The 25,467-nt window shown below is 31.9% G+C and overlaps 1 protein-coding gene and 1 long non-coding RNA gene across 2 annotated transcripts; one reads left to right on the plus strand and one right to left on the minus strand.

Annotated features, from left to right (window-relative positions):
• Positions 1–6,339: 6,339 nt before the first annotated feature.
• Positions 6,340–17,759, plus strand: LOC133192868 (serine-rich adhesin for platelets-like). The gene is made up of 9 exons (XM_061328872.1): positions 6,340–6,469; positions 9,385–9,738; positions 10,868–10,909; positions 11,058–12,176; positions 14,264–14,407; positions 16,356–16,682; positions 16,859–16,939; positions 17,056–17,158; positions 17,396–17,759. Exons 1-9 carry the CDS (start codon positions 6,340–6,342, stop codon positions 17,670–17,672), a joined length of 2,577 nt encoding a protein of 858 aa, XP_061184856.1. The 3' UTR covers positions 17,673–17,759.
• A 757-nt stretch (positions 17,760–18,516) lies between these two features.
• LOC133192585 (uncharacterized) lies at positions 18,517–19,122 on the minus strand. The gene is made up of 3 exons (XR_009721833.1): positions 19,029–19,122; positions 18,663–18,940; positions 18,517–18,587 (listed from the first exon to the last, which is right to left on the minus strand). It is a non-coding gene; the product is annotated as an uncharacterized LOC133192585 (long non-coding RNA).
• Between the last annotated feature and the right edge of the window lie 6,345 nt (positions 19,123–25,467).

The raw sequence follows: 25,467 nt of genomic DNA on the forward strand, positions 1-25,467 counted from the left end.
TTTTCACAATTTCTCATTAAGTTTAAATAAAAATCTTGAAGAGGAAAAAATCTTAATCTAGGGCATATTTTCAGATGAGATGCAAAATTTTCCCCTTGTTTATTTGTAATTCACGTTATTTTAGATTGATTTTCAACTTTTATTATAAATGTGAAGCACTTTCACTTTCAAAATATCGTTTTAATTAACAGTTACATAAAAAAGTTTGCGACAGTAAACAAATTAGATCCACTCAGGAAAAAAATGAAAAAATGATTTTTTTTAAAAAAAATATTAATTATTATAGTCCTTATACTGAAAATTGCTTTCACCTTCGTAAATGCATCTTTTGATATGAAATCATTTGCATTATATTTTTACTCCGTATTTTTATCAAGTTTGCTTCATTTTCTGGAAGGTAGGAAAATTAACACACATTTTTGAAAATCATTTTTGACTAAATCTTAGTGATGACCACACTGATATGTATGATTTTAGTGCCATATTCACACAGTACATGTAATATAAGGTTGATGTGTTCTTGTGTTATGTGTTATGTAACTGAAAATTCATATGGTAAAAATTTGGGTAATTTTCCATATCAAAGTGTTCACATATAGATAACAGGTGTTTTCTCTCAAATCCAAAAGTTAAAAAAAAAAGCCCGAGACGGAACATATGTTACATTTCCATCCCATATTGTATAAAATGTAGTGTTTTTTCTTCTTTAATTCGGTAAAGCATTTTGATGTAAACTCAGAAAAAAAACAACATTAATTGGGAATTTTGGGTTTTTATTCCAGCTACCCTCGAGTATAGCTTATGTTGCCCTTTTTATGGTTTGTTTATTTTTGAATTATTTTGGTCCCCAATGGTTTAATTTAAAGGCTCAAGTGGAGTTCACCTATATTGGACATGTATATTTCCTTGTTGTGATTATCCATGTGATATATTTGAATTCATTAGAAATGTATACTTGTTTGTTTTTTAATTTCCACAAACTTCTGTCATGTTATGGGAGTTAATGGATGGTTTGTGTTTATTCCGCTTCGAAATAAAGCACATTTTACCATTTCATTTCTTGTTCTTTTTAATCTGACTGGGTTTGTCTTCCAATATACAATATTATATTTATTTATTGATTAAAAATAACCATGCTAGATTTGAGGTATTGTGAAGTTGTGCAAGTAACAGTGAATCCAAATTAAAGGACTTCCTTGTGAATGGCCTAAACACTTACTGGAACAGAGATCAAAGATTATTATATATAGATTGAATCTATGAGGAAGGAACAAGTGCTATAATTGAAATCAAGAAAAAATGCGGAAAAGATGTATCGATCCGATGATATTTAGGCGCCCAATTACAGTACAGAGAATTTTTAATAGTACATGATTTTATGCTAGTTGTTACAGAAGATATGCCCATTTGACTGATAAGTCAGGAGAGTACTTACATAGTGAGAGTAAAGCTCACAGGTATACGTATCTTCGTATATTATACACATTATAATACACATACACATTATATATACACATTATAATACATATATACATTATTAACAAAAGATGTTTGTGAAACACTGATGCCCCTTGATGACATCTTATGGCGAAGGTTAAAATTTCTCAAATGCAAATCAAAATTCAAGGTCAAGAGATCAAAAATGCTATTAACCAAAGAAAGGACTTGTGTCACTGGATATACCTGTTAAATATAAAAGCCTAAGTACCAACCATTCAAAAGTTATGGTCAAGATTAATGTTTTCTAAAAGTGGGTCAAACTCCAAGGTCAAAGGATCAAAATGGATGTACGAAGGGGAAGACCTTGTAAGATATACACATGCAAAATATAAAAGTCCTAACACCAACTGTTCAAAAAGTTATTGCAAAGGTTAACGTTTTTCGAAAGTAGGTCAAACTCCAAGGTCAAAATTGTTGGTATCCAAAGAAAGGTCTTGTCACAAGGATTATACCTGTGAAATTTGAAAGCCCCAGTGCTAACTGTTCAAAAGTCATGATCAAGGTTAAAGTTTTGTAAAAGTGGGTCAAACTCTAAGGTCAAGGTCTAAAGGTCAAAAATATTTATACCCATGGAAAGGTTTTGTTACGATTAATACACATGTGAAACATGAGAGCCCTAGCACCAACTGGTCAAAAGTTATGGCCAAGGTTAAAGTTGGATAAATTTTTGCAAAAGTGGGTCAAACTCCAAGGTCAAGAGGTCAAATATGTTGGTACCCAAAGGAAGGTTTTGTCACATGGAATACACAAGAGAAATATGAAAGTCATAGCTCCAATTAATCAAGTTATGGGCAAGGTTAAAGTTTTTTGCGGACAAACAGACAGACGGACGGACAGGGCAAAAACTACCGTATATACACTCGAATCGTCGATTACGGGGGCATAAAACATTAATAAAAAACATTGATGATATGTTTTGTAACCAGGTAAGATGTAAATTAGAAAAACACATCGTACATATAATTTAAAGTTTTAATTTAGAATACTTTACATATGTTCAACTTTATAGGTCAGTGATATTAACTCAGAATTACAATGAATTTTACTATCATCGATGAAGTCACCGAAAACAAGTTTCAAGTCAGACAATTTAAAGGCCAACTACCGAGTTATCTCAATTTTTTCAGACTGAGCCAATAAATTTAGAGATCACTAACTTACATCCTCTACTGAAATTGCTATTTTTTGGTTGCATTAAAAATAAATTTCAATAGTTTTTGAAAATGCAATATAACCTCATTGCAATATTTACATGTACATTTTTTTAACAATTGATGGCGAGCACGAAACTCCGACCAAAGCAAATACTAATATTGTAATATATAACTTCTTCATTAGTGAGCGAAATTAGATTTAAAACCCAATTTTTGTTGTTACAAATTACATCTTATATTATCTATTCCGTTGGTATATCCCATGTAACAAACGAGATTACCTCAGCCTTTCCATCGTCAATTTTCCTTATTTATACATTAAAATTTTGCTATCACCTGCATATGGTGATTTAATTTGTCTCCCAGCTTATTCGATAATCAAGAGCATGCTCTGAATGCGATCAATTTTTAAAACGAGACAGGCTACTGACAAAAAATTGACATTACAGAGATATTAACAACCTCGTTTAAAGTCAGCATTTCGTAAAGTCTTTGGTCGCTATAATGGCATTGTTAGCAAAGCAAATGCAACCTATTATTGAGTCGTATTTTGATTGACGTATTTCATATCAATTAGTAGGCCGTTGTTTTTGTACTTAATTTGACTAGGAATATCCCGTCTACCTGATCAATACATAGGGCTCATGGATGGTGTGACCGGTCGAGAGGGTATGATTATTCCGCCTAGGCACCTGATCCAACCGCTGAAATTTCCAGGGTCCTTGTTTTATGCCCTGTTCACAAATTTTTATTAGTCCCCTACCGGTGAAACCGGAGGGGACTATAGGTTTCCTCTGAGTCTGTCCGTCCGTCTGTCTGTCTGTCCCTCTGTCTGTCTGTCAGTCTGTCCCACTTGGTTTTCCGCACTTTTCTTCTAAACGCTTGCAGATATTGAGCTGATTTTTGGTATGTAAGTGTATCTTGATGAGTTACAGATCAAGTTTGCATTTCGTTCCACTACATTGATTTTTGACGGAATTACGGCCTTTTCAATTTCTAAGGGTTTTCCGCAATTTTCTTCTAAACGCTTTCAGATATTGAGCTGATTTTTGGTATGTGACTTTACCTTGATTAGTTATAGATCAAGTTTGCATTTTCTCCCGCTTCATTGATTTTTGACGGAATTATGGCATTTTCAATTTTTAACGGGAACCAGATTACACTTGCCGGTAGGGGACTGGTATTGCTAATGCAATACTCTCAGAATGCTTGTTTGTTTGATCAATCACTATTTCTTTATCTTCACTTATTGAATTTGTATCCCAAAAACTTTTTTCGCATTTAAACTATTACATTTTTGTTCTTTTAGAATTAAAATTGCAACCATAAAATGAATATTCAGTAGTGGATGTTACATGTATTTCAATAGTTGTTGGCTTTTGGAGTTGAATTTGAAATGCATTCTCAACCACTTGAAAATTATTTCAGTAGTGGGTGTTATTTCAACAGTGGTTGCAACAGGTACATGTACATCCATGTATAATCACTTATAAGTTTGTTAATACTGACTGTCTATGGAAATGTATCGGGGAATCTATCTATTACTCAGTCTAGTATATTATAGAAAAAGGCTCCGATGGTCCAAATCAAGTCAAGCAAAATATGCTATGGAATTTGATTCACTGAAAACAAATGGAAGAGCGAGGTGTCTTCAAATATGACACCCCTGAGATACGGTAGCTGGAGCTTGGGGAATTTATTTATCTACCCCCAATGGTTTATACCATACAGGTAAAAACCTTATCAGCATGTGTGTATTACTCCAGATTTCCAGATCCGACAACCTTCACTTTCATCTGAAGGAAGGAATGGGTCGAAAGCATCTGTGAACGGTAAATGTTTTCTTCTTCTTTAAAAAAAAGAAGATTTTATTTGTAACTAAAGAGTTTCCAGATCCCAAAACCTTAAATGAAAAAAATGTATATTTAATTGTAAGATCACAAACTTTAAGGTTCAAAAATGCAATTTGATATAAATTTTCTTTGAACATGCATCATGATAATAATTATTCATTTATCTATTGCAGTAAGGAATTTTCAATGGGAAATATGTTTCTTTGGATTATAATTTTGTTTGCTACAGCCTCCTTTACTCAAGGTATGACCAGATTTCATTAATTGGATACTAAGATTTTCAGATGATATTTAACTTACTACAGATATAGTTTCTTCAATGGTCTACTTGGACTTTTATATATTTTTCTTTTTCTATGAATTTTAACTTAGTCTTTACTACAATACTTCTTGGTACACGCTTAGTAAAACAATTATTTCCAAAGTAATAAATGCAGCAAATGTCATATATGTAAAATATTTTCACAAAATCAAATTCTGAAATAGGTTGATATTTTAAAAGGACTGTTTGAATATAAATGATATTTAAATACAAGTGTTAAACATATCTTTTCTATAAATATTTTTAATTCCCTAAATCAATATTTTTACAACAATTTAATTTCAGATTTTTTAACACTCTAAATTGGTCAAATTGAAATGTTGAGTTGAAAAGTTGTGCACCTGCATTTCAGATATACTCTGATTCAATTGTTTCATAAATAGTAAAATACATGTATTAGTACCTTATTTTGGATTATTTGTTTTCAACACTTGTATTTTTAGGCAAAAACCTCAAATCTGCATTAGAATTGCAATGGTCTTTCCTATTTAAAACATATCTATATTTTGAAGTATTTTTTCAAATTATGCATTTCACAATTTTTATTATTAATCTTTTTTTTTAGTGTATTGTGCACTTGCGTTGCTTGGACCAGTTGATTTAAACAAAAATATGGGTAATCTATTCACAAAAACAAAAGCACAGCCAAATTCAGTTATCCTGACATTTCCAAAATTTCCTCCCAACATTTTTGCACATTGTTTCAGTCTATATGATAATATAACGATGCATTTGGGGGAAAGGGATAACATACAATTTTGATCCCCCTATTTATTTCATTATCTTGTTTTGGTGTACACTGGGGTATTAGCTGCGCCTAAACAGTTCATGGACTGTAAACAATTTCATTGAAGAAAATGTTATCTAGATCAGAGGCTCGAAGTTCCCACCAATTGGACCAAGCATAAAAATTATCATCCACGCAAACCTTAAATAAATTAACAATTTGACATGTTAAATGAAAGTCTTATTATAAGGTAATGACTAGTTGCTATGTAAAGAACTGGACGTGCTTTGAACAGTATGACTTTTTTTTGGGGGGGGGGGGGGGGTTCTTACGTAAATCTCTTTTACCTATATTATTACGAGTATCAACTTCGTCGCACACATTACGGTAACATTTTATAGAAATTTTTAGTTCAAATCACACAACCATGAAAAAGTCTATTCAACCTTTGGTCATAAACTCCCCGTGTGCCAAGTATGGAGCCGTTCACTTTAATGAGTGCCATGAGCAGTTGTAAAATGAAAAAAAAGACAATCAAAAATATCTTCGATCTCGAGGAATTAAAATATCTCAACTTCCAGAAAATGTGTTCTTTCTATAAATCTGTACGTATATGATGAAACAATCAACTAGAATCATAAGTTTTTATAAAAATAATGAATATATTGTATAAAGAACCGTTTATTTTTTAGTCGACATACACATGTACTAATAAATGTATTCTTTGGATTAATACTAAATCTATATATCATTCCTTAATTAGGCATTCAAGGAAAAAACTTGATGGAAGCTTGTACCGCTGACGGAGATTGTCCAAAAGACTCCAAATGCACCATTAGAGGTTGCGATGGCAGCATTTGTTTGTGTCGTTCAGATTTAATCCCCAATCTTAATTACACCAAATGTGTTTCAAGTGAGTATATTGCACTCTTGCTTTACATTACCTAACCTTTTATGTGTTTGTACTATAGAGAACCAATTTCTTGAAAACACCTAGAATAGGTAACATTGTTAATCAAAATGGCAGCTTGTAAATAAACATGGATTAGTAACAAGCAAAAGATCAGGATTTTATTTCTGTCTCACTAAATATAGTTAAAGTAAGATGTATTTGTGAAACACCTTTGTTCAAAGCGTGGTTATTGACTGACTTAGAATTCATGGCCTCGCTGTGACCATGGCCTCGTCCAAATGATCTTGTATCGAGGTAATGACAACCCTCCGTTCATTACTTACCTTATACCAAGAATGACTTTCTAAAATTTCTCCATAATAACAAAATTATGGTTCAGAGAAGAGTACTGCACATCCAATCCCTCTAACCTTGCCTAAATGACCTTAATTGATTCTGGATCAGGATACAACCTTTGGTCATAAACTCCCCGTGTGCCAAGTATGGAACCGTTCACTTTACTGAATGCCATGAGCAGTTGTAAAATGAAAAAAAAAAAAGACAATCAAAAATATCTTCGATCTCGAGGAATTAAAATATCTCATTTTCTTTCTTTTATAAAATACCAAATTGATTATGCACAAATAAGCATATGCTGAGTAAAGGTATTGCAGTAATGTTAGATTCTTGGGTTATTTTCGAATTCATTCTTCCATTTCTAACATTTGTTCAGCGGGCGTGAAAAGTAAGAAGGACATTCCCACCATGTTTGGACATGGACAAATCCTAGCATTCATAATCCAATAACTTACATAGACAGATAGCTGAAACATATTTGTATTCTCTTTATGACACGATCTTTTCTCTTGTTTCCATTAGTATCTGGGCAGTTGGGGGTGGTCTATACAATTTCACTCTTCCTGGGCTTAACCAATATAGGGTGGAATTACTTTTATAGAAATATGTAGCATATGGTTTTCCCAGATTTGACACTATTAATCTTTGTTTCTCTGCATTTTTTTTTTGATTTTTTTTTTAATGTTTACCTGATACATGTGATATCTTATCATTGACTATTTTTGGAAAAAAAAATTACAGATCTACATGTATCTCAAATGACTCGTTGAGGACACAAAGTCGTCATCCTTTGGAATGCAAGTTATCTCAGCACCACAATATACATGTAATTACGTAAAATTAATGAGAAACAAACGTCAAATAGAAATGTTGCTGACATGTAGACCTCCCGTCCGTGACACAGTCTTGCGTCGCGGGGTATTTGTTTAGCAGGCGTACAGAAATACTGCGTAAACATCTTGGCACCTTGATCCCAGGAAAATTAGAAAGTCGTTTTCTGAAGAAATGCAGGAAGTAAGATCAGGAAAAGATAATAGACCCCGATCCATCGAGTTACCTTTTGTGCACATGAGGTTGTTTGTACCCAGAGACTAGGGGGTACTTTGGAATGGAATGTACGGTTGGCCTGAAATTGGCATACTTTTTTTAAAAGACTCACTGTGAAACAACGTAATTTCACAGCGAGTGACCCTTTTAATGAAAAGGGCAAAGATTCACTGTCCTTCCGTCAAGATAGCCTCCGTTTTCTGGAGGGCAAGGTATTTTTTTAGGTTGGAGTTTAATCTTCAAAATATTAAATATCAGACTTGACCATTTATAGGCAAAGTAAACTGACCATTTTTACTAATTTGAGTCTAACTAAAGAATGGGCACGAGATCATTCATAACATACCGGTACTAGGATAGTTAGAGTGTTTGTGCTCCACCGCCCTACATGTATATACATGTATTTATGAATACGTTTGAATGACCTCTATAAAAGAAAAATATAAAAGATAAAAGGAATCCTGAATGAAAACAACTGTGCTAAAATGTCAAATCTCCATGTAATGTGTTTTTTTTTGCATTGCATTAGTTAAATGTGCTTTTGACTTGTAAATGTTCCCAGGCTTTTTACTCTACCTTGATGAAGAAGAAGGGAAAAAGTGAGAGTAAGTCATTCAAAATAGTAGAAAAATACTAGGAAAAAGTAGGAAATCTACTAGAAAAAGTTGGAGTTTTTATCAAAACGTTTTGATGATCATTTAATAAGATTTCATCTAACAAGTGGTGTGCTTTCTGTCCTATAAGCCCCAAATTATTGTAAATTAGATATTGATACATGTACATAATTTATATAATGTATTGACATTAGTCTATATTAAGTGTTGACACTAAATTTAAAACTGTTGTAGAGTTATGAATATCTTTTTATTAGCAGTGTATTGCTATGTAAATTAAGAATGAGGTATGCATCAAATGTTAATTTCAGTTCTTTTCTTAGGTGGAAGTGCTTGCGTACGCCTAGCTACCACCATGCATACTGTATAGAAAAACAAGATTATCTTTATTTCACTCAGTTTGATTTATCATCCTCTCTGATTTACAAGTAATCTATTTAACTTTTACTTTTGTCTTGCTCTTTTCAAATGCATTGTGATTTCTTTTGCTCTTTTTGATTAAAAAGTAGGAAGAGTTGGATTTAAGGAAAAGTAGGATCAATGAAAAGTAGTAAAAGTTTTTAATAGTGTAACATTTAAATATCATTTAGCAAGGGGATCATTGAAATCGATCGAAATTATAATATTGTTCATCATTTATAGAAGAATTTCTTTTTAAAATAACGTGTTCTTTCCAAACCTTGAAGATAGAAACTATTATTTTTTTTTAAAGACACTGCTTAACTTTGCAATTCGAAAACCTCTTCTTTCTCTTTAATTATCATCATAAATACTTTTTTACGCTGCTTGCGTATGATGAGATATAGTGATAAAAATTATTTTAATTTTTGAATAAGGTATTGGCTAGCATGGAAACTGTCTTTTGAAAACGATATTAAAGACTTTGACCAAAAGTTTATGATTTACGAATATTTATAGTTGCAGAAGTCGGCCAAAGTTGCACCTCTTCCAAGTTCTGTCGTCCCGTCAGCACTCGATGTGATCACGAGTTTGGCAGATGCGCTTGCCAGAACGGATACTTAGCCTCCAATTCAAACAGCAGTGTGACCTACTGCAAACAAAAACCTTTACTATCTACTTCCACCAGCTTCTCTTTACTGAACGAATTTTGTGACAACAAACGACTGAAATGCTCCCCAGAAAACCATTTGGAATGCGATAGTGGTACACGTGTTTGCGTCTGCACAAAAGGGTACAAAAAGGCTTCTATCGAAATTATCAACGCCTATCCATTTAATGTTGTTCAATGCGTTCCCCTGAATTTTTCAATTGGTAAGTAAAATGTCTAATTAATATAAGCATCAATAGTTATGCTCATTTAAATAGATATACCTTTCAAAAAAAAAAAAAAAAAAAAAAAAAACAACCAAAAAAAAAAAAAAAAAACAACTTTTCTTTGAAATAAAGCCCTAGAATGGAGACTTTATATGAGATTACCAAATTATTGCGAGATAGTTATTAATGTGTTATTTATGAGCAAGAAAACTTTTTCACGAACTTTGGTTATAAGTGTATATAATCTTTAATGATCCAAATATACGCGAGAGTGATATATTTTTGTAAGCAGACAATCTCGCGTAATTGCACCAATTTGAAAGAAAGTTCTCAATTAAAAGTATTCCTACGTAAGGATTTAAAAGAAAAAAAAATAGCAAGTTTCCCCATATACTTTGTGTATAAGATGTCTAATACGTTCTTGGCTTGAGATCCTATAACAATATACAGTAAAACACGCTTAAAGCGAACACATATAACGAATTGACACTTATATGGCAAAGAAATTTCATTCCCCATGACTTTAAAATATATTGTAAACTTATTGGATATAACGAATTACCATTATAGCGAAGCAACATCTTCGTTTTAAGCGTGTTTTACTGTATATGTCCATATGATTGCAAAGTCTGTTTGGGAGCCCTTGATAAGAAGTATCAGCTTATTTCCGCAATAGACTGGGCACTTTAGGACGTTCGCAAGACAAATCGTCCATATCGACTTGAAATAACGGATTTAGAAGCTTTACAAAATCCTGTTGATCACTTCATTGCTATACACACACCATCAATGGCTTTAAGATTTAAGATCTCTGGCGCTCAACTAACAAATTTACTTCATCTAGTAGAATTACGAGAAAAAAAACACCATGAAACCTCGGGAATTTTCTGAAAATTTCGTTGTGTTTTTAATACACTGGAATAAAAAAAAAACTGCGACTTGTGTAACTTTTCTTTTTAATAAAACATGTAAATTATTTCACACTTCCTTTACTTTTTATTTAATTCATATTACTTTATTCCCAATAAAAGACTATCGCTGTGGCTATCAATATACAATCTAACAGTACTTATGCTGAAAGGACATCTCCTCGATTGCATTTTATGTGTATACTCCCGTTTTTAAGGAATCAAGATCAAAGAAGACCAGTGTTTCAGTCCACCTCCAGGTACGGTACAATTAGTTATTGATTCACTTATCTAAATAATGCAGGATTTAATTATTGTTTTTTCAGAAAATATATCTCCTCATAAGAGCACTGTTTCAGTACATCAATTGATAAAGTTGAAAATAACCAACTGATATATGAATTGTAGTGTCACAGAGTTCATCTTCTAAACAAACAATTATCGCCATTTCATTGACGGCCACCGATCAGTTTTCATCAAAATTTGTGTCAACATCTGACATTCCATCATTATCAACGGATTTCGGACAAACACTGTCATCAGCGTTATTAACAAGTTTCTCAAACTTACAACCTACACCAGCAATTACAACATCCGCCTATAAAACACAGAAATATACAAAAATTCCGGAACCTTTATCGACAGCCCCGTTAGAAGAAAGTATTAGTTTCTCTTTCCCTTCCACAATACTTCCGTGGAGTAATGGGATGGAATCGTTTTCGGAAACAAAGTTGGAAACTCAACAAACAGTTCATCACTCCCTCGTTAACTCTGTTTATACCAAATTTATTTCAGACACAGTGACAAGTAGTGAAAATTATGAACACTCATCATCAAGTTTATCTTTTTTCACAACGAATGCTAACCTGATGACAACGTATTTATCATCCGAAAGCAAGATTATGTCTCATTCCTCGATGGAACCTAGTTTCCAATATGCATCAACACTGATTGAATCATCTCAACTTAAATCTAGTTCTCCAGTAATTTTCAGCTCTGAATTATTGACACAGGTGTTAAAGAGTCCCACACCCCCATTTATTACATCATCATCACAAACTAGTTCAGTGGTACCTTCATTGTCAGAAACTGTTTCAATGGGACCATCAGAAACTGGTTCAGTGACACCATCATTGTCAGAAACTGATTCAGTGAAACCATCCTCATCAGCACAATTCACAGCAACAACAAAGTTATCAAGATCACAAACGACCACGAGAGTTTTGGAGGAAACAACATTATTCTCTCAACCTTCGATCTCTTCTGGTTTTGCTTCATCCACAGTATCAACCATAGAGAACCTGACTCCATTTCCTACTTCATCTGAACAGCAAACAATATCTTCATCTTTGATTATAAGTCCAACCCCAACTCAATCCAGTAGTCAACAAATTTCAGTTAGTTCAGTTGTCACTACAGCATCATCTCAAACTGGGGCTATTTCAACAACAGCAGAACCAACTAAAAGAACAATGAAAACATCCCAGGCAACAACTGCTGGTTCTCCACAAAGTACAACATCCAGAAGTAAGCTAAATGTAATTTACTTCAAGCTAAGAGTACTGCACTTACATTAGATTTTATTTTTCCCTTAACTAAAGTACCACTTTGGTATATTGCTATACATTTATGGCACAGAGACAGTATTAAGAGCCATTCTCTGTAATGACTTTAACTTTTATATAGGAGCTGTGGCACGCATAGTCTCAGAATTTCTCCAAACTCTCTATGATAAAAGTCTTTGATACCGTAAACTCAAATCAGGCAAAAATTGGTTGCTACGTGTCATGGTTACCATAGCAACATGTCCTAAAGTTTGAAAAATGGCATTTTTCAACATGTTCAGAGTCCCACAGTTAACGTTTGCAGCAAAGCAAACAAGTGGCAATGACTGTTTCTAAAACTTCAAGGCCTTATGTCTTAAATGCATGATAAACATGTTTGGTAAATCAAGTATTACATACGTTACTATGGAAACAAAGTATTTAAAAGTAATAATTTTGTTCATTTAATTTTATAAAGTCATACACTTAAGAATAAAAAAAATTATAGATTGAAATGCAAGCAAATAACAGACAAGAGGTCCTTGTAACATATACCAAGGACGAAATATGATATTTCTTATAGGTTGGCAATGGTTGCCATGGTTTTAATACCACAAAGTTAGTTTAAATTTACTTTCTTTGTGTTTTAATCTTATACTATCTTTTTAAAAAGCATATTTCTATATAACAGATGATCAATTTTTAAAGGCACTGGTGTGACCCTAATTTTCACATTTCAAAAAATTCAAATTCAATTCTTTAAATAGAGCGTTGCTATGGAAATTAGCCGAAAAAATATGCATAAAAATCTGAAAAATGTTTTGTTTCCTTGGATACGTACCCTTGTATGTAGATTCCCAAAACTTTTTTCATTGATATCTATGAACAACTAACCTGACTTTCAATTTTGACTACCAACCAATCTCTAACTAGATGCAAAAAGCTGGCACATAGGATTTAATTTTGATATAAAATTAACAAAATCGAGCATTTTCCCTTCTTGGTAACCATAGCAATAGTGTTATATTTTTCAACAAACTTTATCAATATATAATATTCAACTTTAGTTCTACCAGATAAGTACTATTCAAGGTGAGTCAAATAATATGTTTCTTGATTAAAAGCTAAGTAAATTCCTTAAGCAGCAAAAAAATATCACTTTAAACAGCTGGTACATTGTTTCCATGGTTACACTGCAAAGTTACAATTAATCCCAATATTTCTTATGATGTTGGTGTTGCAATGTCCTAAGGATGTTTATGTGCCAGTCATGAATTTCATTGTTTTTCCTCAAGATAGTAGCATTAACCCAATCTTAGCAACAGATTTTGCATGGTTACACTGTGTTACCATGGCAACCATGAAAGTTATTTTTAGAATAATATTGCCAATACCTAATTACTTAAGGTCAAATATTTTTATTGTTTTTCTTTGGTTGTTGATTGAGTTTGATCATGTAACATCTATCATTAGTGAATATTGAGAACTTTTCAGCATTTTTCAGCATCTAAAATGTATTTCAAATGTACCCATGGTTACCAATTACTTAGAGATAAATTCTAAATAGTTTCTTTATAGCATAAGTGACAACAAGGTGTCATGTTTTTGTGAGAATAGTTTGTTTGTTTTTCTTAGTCTTTATTTAGGCTTAATAAAGATTCAAAGTAGCTGAAAATCTCAATTTTTTCAACTTTTCTGGCTGTTACCATGGCAACCAAGACACATAGCAACGAAATTTTATTTGATATACGTTTTTGGTGTCAAGTTGTAACAATGGGCAAAGTTTCATCAAAATCGGTGACCATGTGTGGCAAAGAAGTTTAAGTGATTACAGAGAATCGCTATTAACAATTATTAGAGCATCTATAAATTAGATGGTCGGTATCTATTGGGAAGAATAGCTATAAATGATTAGTGGACTTAAATAAATAATAACCTACCTGCTAATTAATATATATATCAAACGAAAAATAAAATGTTCTCAAGAAAGAAAATCATTTCTTTCTCTGAAAAAATACACACCTGTTTGAAAAAAAATATGAAAATACATGTATTGAAATTATTTTCTAGTACCAATTGGAGAAGTTTGCGAAAGAAATATCACGTGTCCTGCAAACGCATTTTGTGAGAAACACTTTGAGTGTGGGAGCAACTTGATGTGTTACTGCAAGCATAGCTATGTACCCAGTGATGACAATAAACTATGCTTAAAAAGTAAGGAATTATATTTATCAAAAATATTTCTAGACATTGTTTAAAATTTATATAATATAAATATTGCATTTTAAAGATACATGCAGAAAATACTATTTTCACTAACCTGTACTCATAGAAGAAATATATGCATTTTCTACAGTCAACCAAGGTTAAAGACAAATTCTCTCCTCAAACAGACAGTTATTGCAGGTATAACTTTGTCTGTTTTGTATTTTGGCCACTTGCTCTGTTTTTGGGATTACGAGGTAACATATGGACTTCATCATTAATAAAGTAGAATGTTGTTAAAAATTGCAAAAACAATCTGAATTCAATTGAAGAAAATTGTCTACCAGATAGTGTAAAATTTAAGTTGAAAAGTCTTTAATCGCCTAAGGTCCTTCAATTCTAGGAAAATCATTTTTTCCTTCTTTCTATAAAAAGAATTCCGGAAGCAGGTGAGAGATCTTAGTTTTGACAAATCAAGGATGCAGTCTGAAGTAAATGTTATTTCGCGGCTTGAGTATCCTGTGGACGACTTTGAAGATTGTTTGAAACACAATGTCATTGACTTCAGTTTCATTTACCTTTACATGGATGCTTTGAAGCCAGACGCCTTCCTCTTGGCGTTTCTTTAGCTTCTTCAAGGATAAATGATAGAATAAATAATGTCTTTGCTATCAATTTTTTGCTTAATGATAATGTTTAACACTTAGGTGTCTGTAGATGTCTCTGATGGTGCAAAGCGTTGCATGGGAATATTTATGTATCTTGCCAATACAACGTTGATATGGATAGCAATTTGGACCTCAATAATCTTAATGGCGTTGTTACATTTGCCGGCAAAAACTTTACAAAAGTAAAAAGGAACTTGAGAAAAACAGATATAAACAAATAGTGCAAGCCACTACAAAAGCCACTGGGATAAGTAAATTTTCCATGGCCTTGAACACTTAATCTCAGGGATTCAGCCCTAAAAGATGTTCATTGTTACATAACAATGGTATCAGCTCTCTATCGTTGTGAATTCTTTTGCTTATTTTTTGTTATTTTCTAACATTTATATCATGTTTTAGTTTCAAATATAGATTGAAATGATAAAATTACTGTTTGACTCTTTTGAGTTTATGTAACTCTAGCGAACATGGGTCCACTCTTATTTCATATGCAGAAGGATGTCTTGTTAAAAAGCAAAAGGAGATAATAATGAACGATTAATTCTTATTCTTGATATATTTTGTATCAGATCTTTTCAATTTAAAATAAAAGTTGGGTTACAGTGTTCTTATAATATACACAATATAAATGTAATGTTTAATTACCCATACCTACAACGTTGGTAAGAGGATTATTTTTCAACCGAACTTGCCTGTTTGCCTGTCAGTAAGTCTGTCCTCAAAATATCTCTAATGGGTTTCCATAAAATTTAGGAAAGAAGGAAAATAATGGATTGAATTTGAGACAAATCCGGCTAAATATACAGAGAAATTATTTCGCATAATTCTCCCTTCATAGTTTAAAAATATTTCTTTGAAACTAACTAACAGTTTTCAATGATTTTGTTTTAGTTATCAAGGGATATGGCACGGGGCAAAAAAATCAAAATTAATATCAAATTCGCATAAAGATACATGTGATTTTTGGCATTAGGAAAAGCCACATTGTAACATAAGAAGATACATATTTATTTGTTTTACCTATATTTCTAAAATTGGCTATTTTATGTGAACATTAGGCGCATTTCAGTTTAGTTTCAATATTTAAGATTAATAAATAAGATTTAAAACATTATCAAAATGAGCTTAAAAAATAGAAATCAATATACGTGTAGGTATCGTGTTGAAGAAATACAAATTCAAATGTTCACATACATTTATAAATTCATAATTATGTTTTCACTGAAAAAAATTGTAATATTGATAAATATTGACATTTCACAACTCTACCATCTAATCCAATTTCATAGTACAGTATCTTGGCGGGAAATGCGCATCGGACAAGCAATGTGTTGGACCAAACACAGTCTGTGTTGGTGGATCCTGTTCGTGTAAAGATGGATATATTTCAAGCAGCAATGGGACAAGATGCAGACGGGAAATGTCATGGTTCGTCAGCTTTCCACTTCTTGGGGACCGTTGCATGGGATTCCTTTCCTCGTGCTACAACCATGACGAACAAGAATGTAAAAACAAGAAGTGTTCTTGTAAAGGTGGATATAGAGAACTGGTTGACGATGATTTGAAATTACGGCATAAGAATTATCAGCAGTGTATCAAGAATAACACAGATTTTGGTAAATTAAAATTATTTTCTATGTGAACTTACTGTGTAAAGGAAAATTATTTTCACTTATTGAACTTGTATACTTTCTAGTCAGATCAAACAGTATAAGGAATTGCATTGCTTCAAAATCACAATGGATTTACTATATTTTGAATAATACTGTAAACTGACAAACGTTTGTTTTAGGTAACATGAAACGAAACATAAGATGTACAGATATAACGGCATCAGAATTTTCAGATCCGTACGACTCAGAGGCAAACAGAAGTGAGTTTTCCTTAATATTCCGTGAAAATTTCTTTATTGCAATAAAATGTTAAGATGGGGTAAAAAGAAAATCTTAAATTGGAAAATAATATTCAGTTTATTTTTTCTTTGGACAGAAATCAGAGTGATGCAAGGGGCCATCATTGGTGGAGTGATAGCTTTAATTGTTTTAACACTTGCAGTGGTAGGAGTGATATTATACATAAGATACAAAAAGAGGTACTTCATTATCAATATCATATTTTTTAAGTTTAGATAATGATGTAAAAAGAAATGTCTTTCGGATGCTTTGAAATGTTTAAAAATTAGATCTTTACTAAAAAAATCACGAAACCAAGACTCTGGGACAAACGCTTTAATAAATGTTTCATTTCCAATTAAATTCATATTTTACAATGTGTATAAGTTATATGTATTAGTGACACTATTTTTCATAACCATTTCTATTGATTACAGAACAGGTGACATGAACAACGATTCAGGATCAGAAATATCATTTGAGAGACAATCCAGTGGACGCTACTCATTTAGAATTCCGCGTCCCTTCGCAACATATGACAGTACACCAGCCGACAACTTGTCCTTCCACAACCGTTCATTCAAAGATGACGAAACCCATCGTCTACGAGAAGATGAGCTTAAATCATTAAATGGAACTCTTGCTAAATTTTACTTCGATGATATTGACTACAAATCACACGAAGATTTTAGACCACATGAAGATGGGAAGTGATGGTATTGTCATAATGTAACGTTGGGATTTTGAGATTACAGTCCACTGGAACTGAATACTATTAATGCCGGCATGAGTGTTTGTGTGCTTGGAACATATAAATGAAGAATATATGAAAAAGTTGTGAATTAGTGAATAACTGACAACTACTATTTACATTGTTCTGTTTATGAAAAAAGGAAAAAGGTCTATCCACTGAAGTTTTAAAGCTTAAATTTGTTTACCACAAGATTTCTTCCAAGCTAATGCAATCTTTATTAATAGTAAATATCATTTGTATGCACAGTGTAAAAGAAATAATTCTCCTATTAATTTAAATTTTCAATCACACATATTCATTTTTCTTAAGGATTCCATAAAATGCCTTCTGTTCCACATCGTATTAAACAATATTATAAGAATATAATCCTACCTTCTACATCTTGTGTAATCATCAGTGGTTCCTGCTCAAATCCGACTTCATCAATCTATGTATTAGTACATGAATAAAGACGTTATTGAAGATTTACAAATAAAAATGCAAAAAGTAAATCTATTAACCATCTAAGACAGCTAGGTATTTAGTGTTATTTTAAAAAAAAAGTCAAACTAAAAACTACTAGCACCCGTCTTTTAGTGTTACAAGTTACGCAATTAAAACTCCCAATAATCTGCGCGTCGTGATAGCAATCCGAATAATACATCAAAAGTCGCTCAAGAATGCTCTCTCTCTCTCTCTCTCTCTCTCTCTCTGTATATATATATATATATATATATATATATATATATATATATATATATATATATATATATATATATATATATATATATTGAATTGTCACCTGTGGATGTACTTCGTCTTAATCTCTGATAAAACATTGTGAATTCTTTTCACAGTAAGCTGGGTTTTTTGCTTCACTGCAGATGACAGGTAAACTATCGAAAGAGAAAAAAAGTTATCAGAGATAAGCGGTGTGTAGCTTATACAGTTGAATTAAAAAAGTTACTCACATTTCACAAAGCATTCCGAGCCTCGTTTTAATTTTCCGAGTCTGCATTTGCAAAGGATCCTTGACAGAGTTGTTAGAGAACGCTTGTGCCTGGGATCGGTACAGGCTTGAAGTGGAATTGTAAAACACCACATCAGACCGAACAACATCATATGTGGCGTAAACAACATAACAAAAGGCGGTGGTAAAATTGGTTTCTCTTCGTAATCATCGATAAGCTCCTTAAAGTTGTACAACCAGTGCATTTTGCTCTGTGTTATTATCTTTTGGTATCGATCTCTAAAATAATAACAAAGTTAAAATGGACCTTAACCCTTTAATTACTAATAGTTTGAATGGAATTGAATTCCTTACTTTCTTAACTTACGTGAACATTGCAATGAGAATGTTAAAGAGGAGTACAAACAGAATCAGTGCTGACGTGCCTCGTAGATAGGGAACAAGTCGGATTGAAAGTTCACCGTTGCCTGCAAGGAAAATAAATTAAAAGTCAATACAAATTACTAGTTGAGTTTTTAATAATGCATTTTATTACATCCATCTTGAAATTCTAATCATACTAGTATCAAATTCTTCAACGTTGTTATCGCCATACATAATCCAATATTGCTTCCCCATGGCATTTTCTATAATTGTCCAGCTAAGTGATAAATTCTGATTTAGAAGTGCAAGGTCAGCTATTCCAAAAGCAGCAATTACGATGAACACGATACAAAGAAAGGGAATCAGGTCTTTGGCAATCTGAAATCAAGAAATATCAAGAAATAATCGATAAGCAGTCAAAAAGTCACTAATATTTAAAAAAAAATGTTTTTCAATCATTAATTGAAATGACAACACATAAGTAACAAACTCAAGAAGAATAAAAACTAAGACTGCGTTTTCAGAAGTTATCAAATTAGCAATCAAAAGGCTATTTTGCTTGAGATCAGAAATCACATACCAACGTTTTCACAACCACATAGGTAACCCCAAGTCTTCTCGACACCGATGTCAGATCCAGGATCCGCAGGAAAAACAACAACAGATTGGCGACTAAAATCACTCGAGCTAAATAACTAACTTTGAAATATTTGAGAATCATGCCAATGAAGAAAAGAATTACATTAGCAAGATCCACTGTATTCCTCCAGTCTATGTAAGCTCGAAACTTTTCTACTAAACCCGCTCCTTCGGCTGCAACAATCTGAAGAGATCCAAAACGAAGATTCAAACAAAAATCGTTGGTAACATACAATATATAAAGTTTCTAATACAAGTCTGTCATTTACCTGTCTGCCTTCATCCAGAGCAAAACATGCTGACCATACCAACAGCATCAAGTCAGTCCAGGAGAAAGGCTCAGAGACTCTAGATGAAACCGTCACCATTAGAGAGCACATAAAGGCTGCATATGAGACCTGGGGAAGAAGATTACTTTGATTTCATTCAGACATTTCTTTAAAATGTGTACGAAGTGCAAGTATTATGTGGTCAAAGTTATAAATCAAATAGAAATAAATGACATGTAAAATGTTGGTAAACAATTCAAAACTAATTTGAATGATTGATAGAAATGATACATGTAGATATAATTTACAACTTACATTAAAATAGCAACATTTGATGAAAGCTGTATTGTATCTGTTCATTATTCGTTGAAGTAATTCCTCTTTGAAAAGTCTGAAAATAGATTCAATTTTATTATGAATTTTTTTGTGTTGTATTAATACAAAAATGCTCTGTATTTGCTTTAAATGTATCATATGGCCAATTATTTGACTGAACAAATACTCACGCTAGAAATGGTAAAAGAAGTAAATATAAGGGAAGAAACAAAAAAAAAGTACTGCTTCTACTATCTTCATGACCTGAAAATTAAACATGCCTCATATTACATGTATCTAAGTTCCTATATAGATCTACCCAATTCTACTCGATACTGTATTTGCATCCATGCAAAAATAATTGCTGTCTTTTTTCTTAACATTGATTATTTTCCTTAAAATAAGACAGTGAATTTTATGTATGAAAATTTTGATATACATTACAAATGAGCTTATGCATTTCTTGAGTTTAGGCTAATCTAAAATTCATACCTGTAATAATAAGAAATACATTCTTAATAAGTACCTTATGAGACTGAGTATCGTAAAGCGTGTTTCCATACCACCGCCTATGGACTATGTCCTGGACGGATCTATGACGTAAGAAAACTTCTTTTTTCTGGTTATAAGCGTGTTGGAAGATTTCGTATGGTTTTTCAAACAGCACATGTCCGACTATGTCTTTCGTGTCTGGGTATTCTTCGCTGATGTAGCACTCGTGAAGAATATTTGTCGAGTGGTTCACAAAATCTCTAGTAAAAAAAAGTACAAAAGAAAATGAATATTTAAAACTAAAATTGAGTATTTATCTGAATGCCTTTGTAAACAGAAGATAATATTTCGATGAAATGGACCATTAAGGTACATGTACGTGTACATTATCAGTGTACAAACACCCTGTTTTTACATTCTCTCTCTCTCTCTCTCTCTCTCTATATATATATATATATTACTTATTCTCTTATTTTTACATCGTATTATTTTTTCTCCAATTATTAACTACTATAAAATACATGTACCTTGATAATTGTTTGAAACGTTTTGTAGTTTTCTGTCCATAAATAATATGTTCCATTCCATCCAAAATGAAGCTGCAAAGTAACGCATCCCAAATAGGCAACTGAAAGGAGACAGTAAAAAAAAAAAAATTAAAACTGTCTTTTTAAAAGGGAATAAAAAGAAAAACAGAATTTTGCATAAGAATCTTACCACAGTGCAATACATCCAAACGTGGAAAGCTGGTTCTGTTTGTTCCGTTATCAAATACCATACGAAGAGATCTCTAAATGTCGTCTTCTCCTCAATAGCTGTTAAGTCGAGATATTATATTTTTAAAAATAATAATACATAAATAAATAGTATTTTTCAGTAAAAAAAAAATAATTAGCAAGATAGAAAGGAATAAATATTGATTATACATGTACTTACATAATTTATAATAACATCCTTTAATTTTCAGCTGACTTTTAAGAATGGTGTTCATCCGATTTATAATGTGTACATCCTACACAGGGGGAAAAGAGAACGTTATTTTAAAGAACAAAGATTCTAATTAGCAATTTGGTACATTTGTAGTTTTTTCTTGTACAGTAAAGGGTTCTTTTACAGTATTACATGTATGTTAACTTTAAAAAAACCAAATAAAAGAAAAACTACAGTTTAAATTTAAACAAAGTTAATACATGTAATCTCATGTGCATAGAATATTATCACGATAGTAGGTCGTTTAAATTAATTTGCCCTATCGATATTAATATTGGTAAATATCAGAAAGTCCTGCAGAGAGTTTTAGAAAGTCTATCAACTGAGCACTTACCTCAGAGTGAAATTGTATGCAAGATCCTGTTTTAAATGAACTCAAAATCTGTGCGTCTCTTGGAATCTATGTAGAGATTATAAACTTAAATACTTTCATACTTTTATAAATAAAAATCTGTAACCCTTTGTTGAGTTTTCTGACCAAAATTAATGAATCAAAATAATTCTTTAACATATTTAATTTATATGTGGCAAATTATGATTTTCCCTTACATGGCTATACAAGAAGAAGATCATTTCCTTCGTCACTTTTCTTTCCAGGTGATATATAAAATCTGGATGCTTTAAAATGCTTAAAAGCAAACGGCTTCCTGCTCTAATTATATTTTTGCACATGGTGTTTGTTTGTATCTAAAACAAATATGTTGTAAATATTAATATACGAAAAAAATGAGGTAGATTTAATTAAGAATCAAGTTGTTGCATTGGTACAAAATGTAATTTTTTGGAATCTACCTTTCCGACCTTCAATTCCTCTGAAAGTAAAGGCGAAAAATATATTACGATATATATAGAATAAACTAAGTAGAATTTCGAATTGACGAGAGTCCATATTTCTATTCTACCACATTTGATTCATGTATCTGTTTTTCAAGATTCATAATATTATTTCAAAATGCACGTTCAACGTACACATGTATTATTTTATGATTGGTTGCCTATGAATTTTATAGGTCAAACCAGCGTACCCAAAAATGCTATTCTGACCACGTTGGACCCAAACTCTTCTACATCTGTAACCCACAATCCTTTTATAGTTCTTTTCTTTACTCTGAGTGCCTCAATCATTTTTCGAGCATCTTCTATTTCGTTTTGTTCAAAGATATGAAAGTAATTTCCTATATCACAGTCATCTTTAAGACTTTTTATTTGACATAACATATCTGCTACGCCTCCACTACCCTAATGAAAAGAAAATATAGAAATCAACTTAACTTTATGCTATAGGCATTTGGTTTATAACTTACACTTACTTTAAACCATATTGGTGAATTCAAAAAACATTATAAAATAAATACAAATAGATACCTTAATGATAAGAACTGGAGTGGATGATGCTAGAGCACTTGTCACTTTTCTAAGTGCATGAAGTTTCCCACCATACACAACCAATATCCTTGGTAACCTTGTCTCGCTGTCGTAAAAACCATCTGTAATGGATGATTCATTGCTTAACGTTGCTGTAACGCTTTTTTTTTTTTAAATAGAAAAATGCCTAATTTATTTCGTTTAGAAGAATAACAAAAAGGACATGTAAAGAATAGAACACTTTGATTTATTTAATGACACAATAGTGACAATATTAATCAAATTACTACAAAGAAAACTGATCAAACCTGACCCAACGGGTTATGTAAAATTTATTTTAATTAATAAATAACCATTGATATCAATTTGAAATGGCTACACCCTATACAAATAATTTAAAAGGTTGATATTAGTATTTTACACTGAATAATTCTTTTTTCGATTGCTAAATACCGAGGATATTAATTATTTAAATTTTTTACCACTCTGTTGAGAAATAAGGTCTTCCACTTTGTCCATGGCGTCGTACTCTTGTTGTTTGATTTTGCTTGGTCGTTGTGATATGAGGAGAAAACTCACAGCACAGTCCAATGTATTGCAGAAGTCAACAGGTCCCTATGTTGTAATTGATACATAATATGGAGAGAGATTTGACTTTTTAAGTGACTCCTAACGACTTTCTTAAAATGGTAGACTAAATGATTATGCTTCGTGAAGCGAACAAAAACCCAATACTGCAGACAACAGTTTTTTATTGGCCCGTGATACTGCCAAACTTACCCAAGCTATTTCATTCCAATTTATGATTCCGATGGACCTTATTTGGGATTCTTTCATCAATATGCGGTCTTCGTTTACTCCCTGTACAAGTTTACTCCACGCTGATACATGTTGCGAAGAAAATCCACTGGTTATGACCAAAGAATCTAAAGTGAAGAAATGTAATATTTAATTCTAATTTCTTTTTCCCTGCTTTTCTTAATCTACTTTCAATTGATATATACCGTCAATCTCACCTGTTGCTATGATTACATTCTCTAAAGCAATTTTAAAACGTCTAAAAAATGTAGTTTCCAGCGGTTTCTCATTTTCATCGGCAAAACTAAGAATGAGTCCACAGGTAGTGTGAGGCAGCATCGAATTAAAGGGTAGCACCATGTTGTTTTCTTTCCCCTTGTTTCTAAGATATCTCTCAATTTCATGAAGAGTTCCACTGACAAACTGTAATTTAGGCACTAAAATCAAAATTTGCCTCCGAAAATAGATTTTCTTAAAAGGTGAAAAGAGCATTTATCAACTCACCGGAAGACAATATCTTTCTTTGTACAGTTCTCCATATTGACAAAGGTGGTATTTATTGCCTGAATATTAATTAATACGCTTATTAAAAAATATAAGTAGATAATAAGCCATTAATAATTTAATTTGTAGGTACTTACTTTCAATTTTTTCAACAGTGAAACCATTTATTACATCTCCTTTGTTTATAATTCCGTAGTCATCAAATTGTTGATGCACATCATTGACTTTTATTCTTTGAATCGAACCATCATATGATGATGTTTCATGTGTCATATTTTTCTTTAATTTTTAAAACACGACTCTACTTGTCAATAATCTTTATAAACTTTCGCTATGTGACAGTGTTGTCATTTTCCGGAAGAAATGATTTCTTTGGTTTAAATCTCCTAAACATCTTTAAGAGAAAAGAACAATTCTTTTAAATGAGGCGTAATTTATATATTAAACTCTCCAAAGAAAAAGCAAAAAGAGGTAAGTGCAATTATTTTATTTTAATTTTATCAGTAGAATCTACAATTTTTTTTATTTCATCAAGTCGATTTTACTTATAAATAGAGATTTATCTATTTAGATATAATCTAGTATCATATGCCAGAAAACATTATTTTCGTTATTGCTCATGTCATGCATAGCATAACGACTTAACAGTTGTATTTTTACTTAATAATTAGATAAATACAAAAACGGAGCATGTTAGAATGCTTCATATTTATTCACCAAATTGAACAGCAGGGCATATTTAATATTTAAATTATACTGACAATTATCTATTTTCTACATGTATCTACAAGAAATATTTGATTTTGTTTACCGAAATTATCATATAGGGCCTATCGCTAAAAGTAAATCAAACCATTTAGAATTCCCTGCTTTCTTACTGATATGTTGTTGTCATTTAATTTAGTTATGGAATATGATCATGTTATAGTGGGGGAGCATTTTAAAAACAATCAGAAGTATCAGGTAAGCTTGGAAATGAAAAAAAAAATGAAAAAGAATTTTGGTTGATATTAATGCATGTATATTCCCTACTTCCATACCAATTTAATTTTCTGTTGTATGGAAATTTAC

This window comes from Saccostrea echinata, unplaced genomic scaffold, assembly GCF_033153115.1.
Source record: "Saccostrea echinata isolate AGI-Se365-2 ecotype Australia unplaced genomic scaffold, CSIRO_AGI_Sech_v1 ptg000025l, whole genome shotgun sequence".
NCBI lineage: Eukaryota > Metazoa > Mollusca > Bivalvia > Ostreida > Ostreidae > Saccostrea > Saccostrea echinata.

Excerpts from the sequence above, each read along its gene's own strand:
- LOC133192868 (XM_061328872.1), top strand. The coding sequence starts at position 6,340 with ATGGAAGCTTGTACCGCTGACGGAGATTGTCCAAAAGACTCCAAATGC. Across the intron at positions 14,408-16,355 it reads CAATAAACTATGCTTAAAAA|TACAGTATCTTGGCGGGAAA; the intron begins GTAAGGAATTAT and ends CCAATTTCATAG. Across the intron at positions 16,683-16,858 it reads CAAGAATAACACAGATTTTG|GTAACATGAAACGAAACATA; the intron begins GTAAATTAAAAT and ends CGTTTGTTTTAG.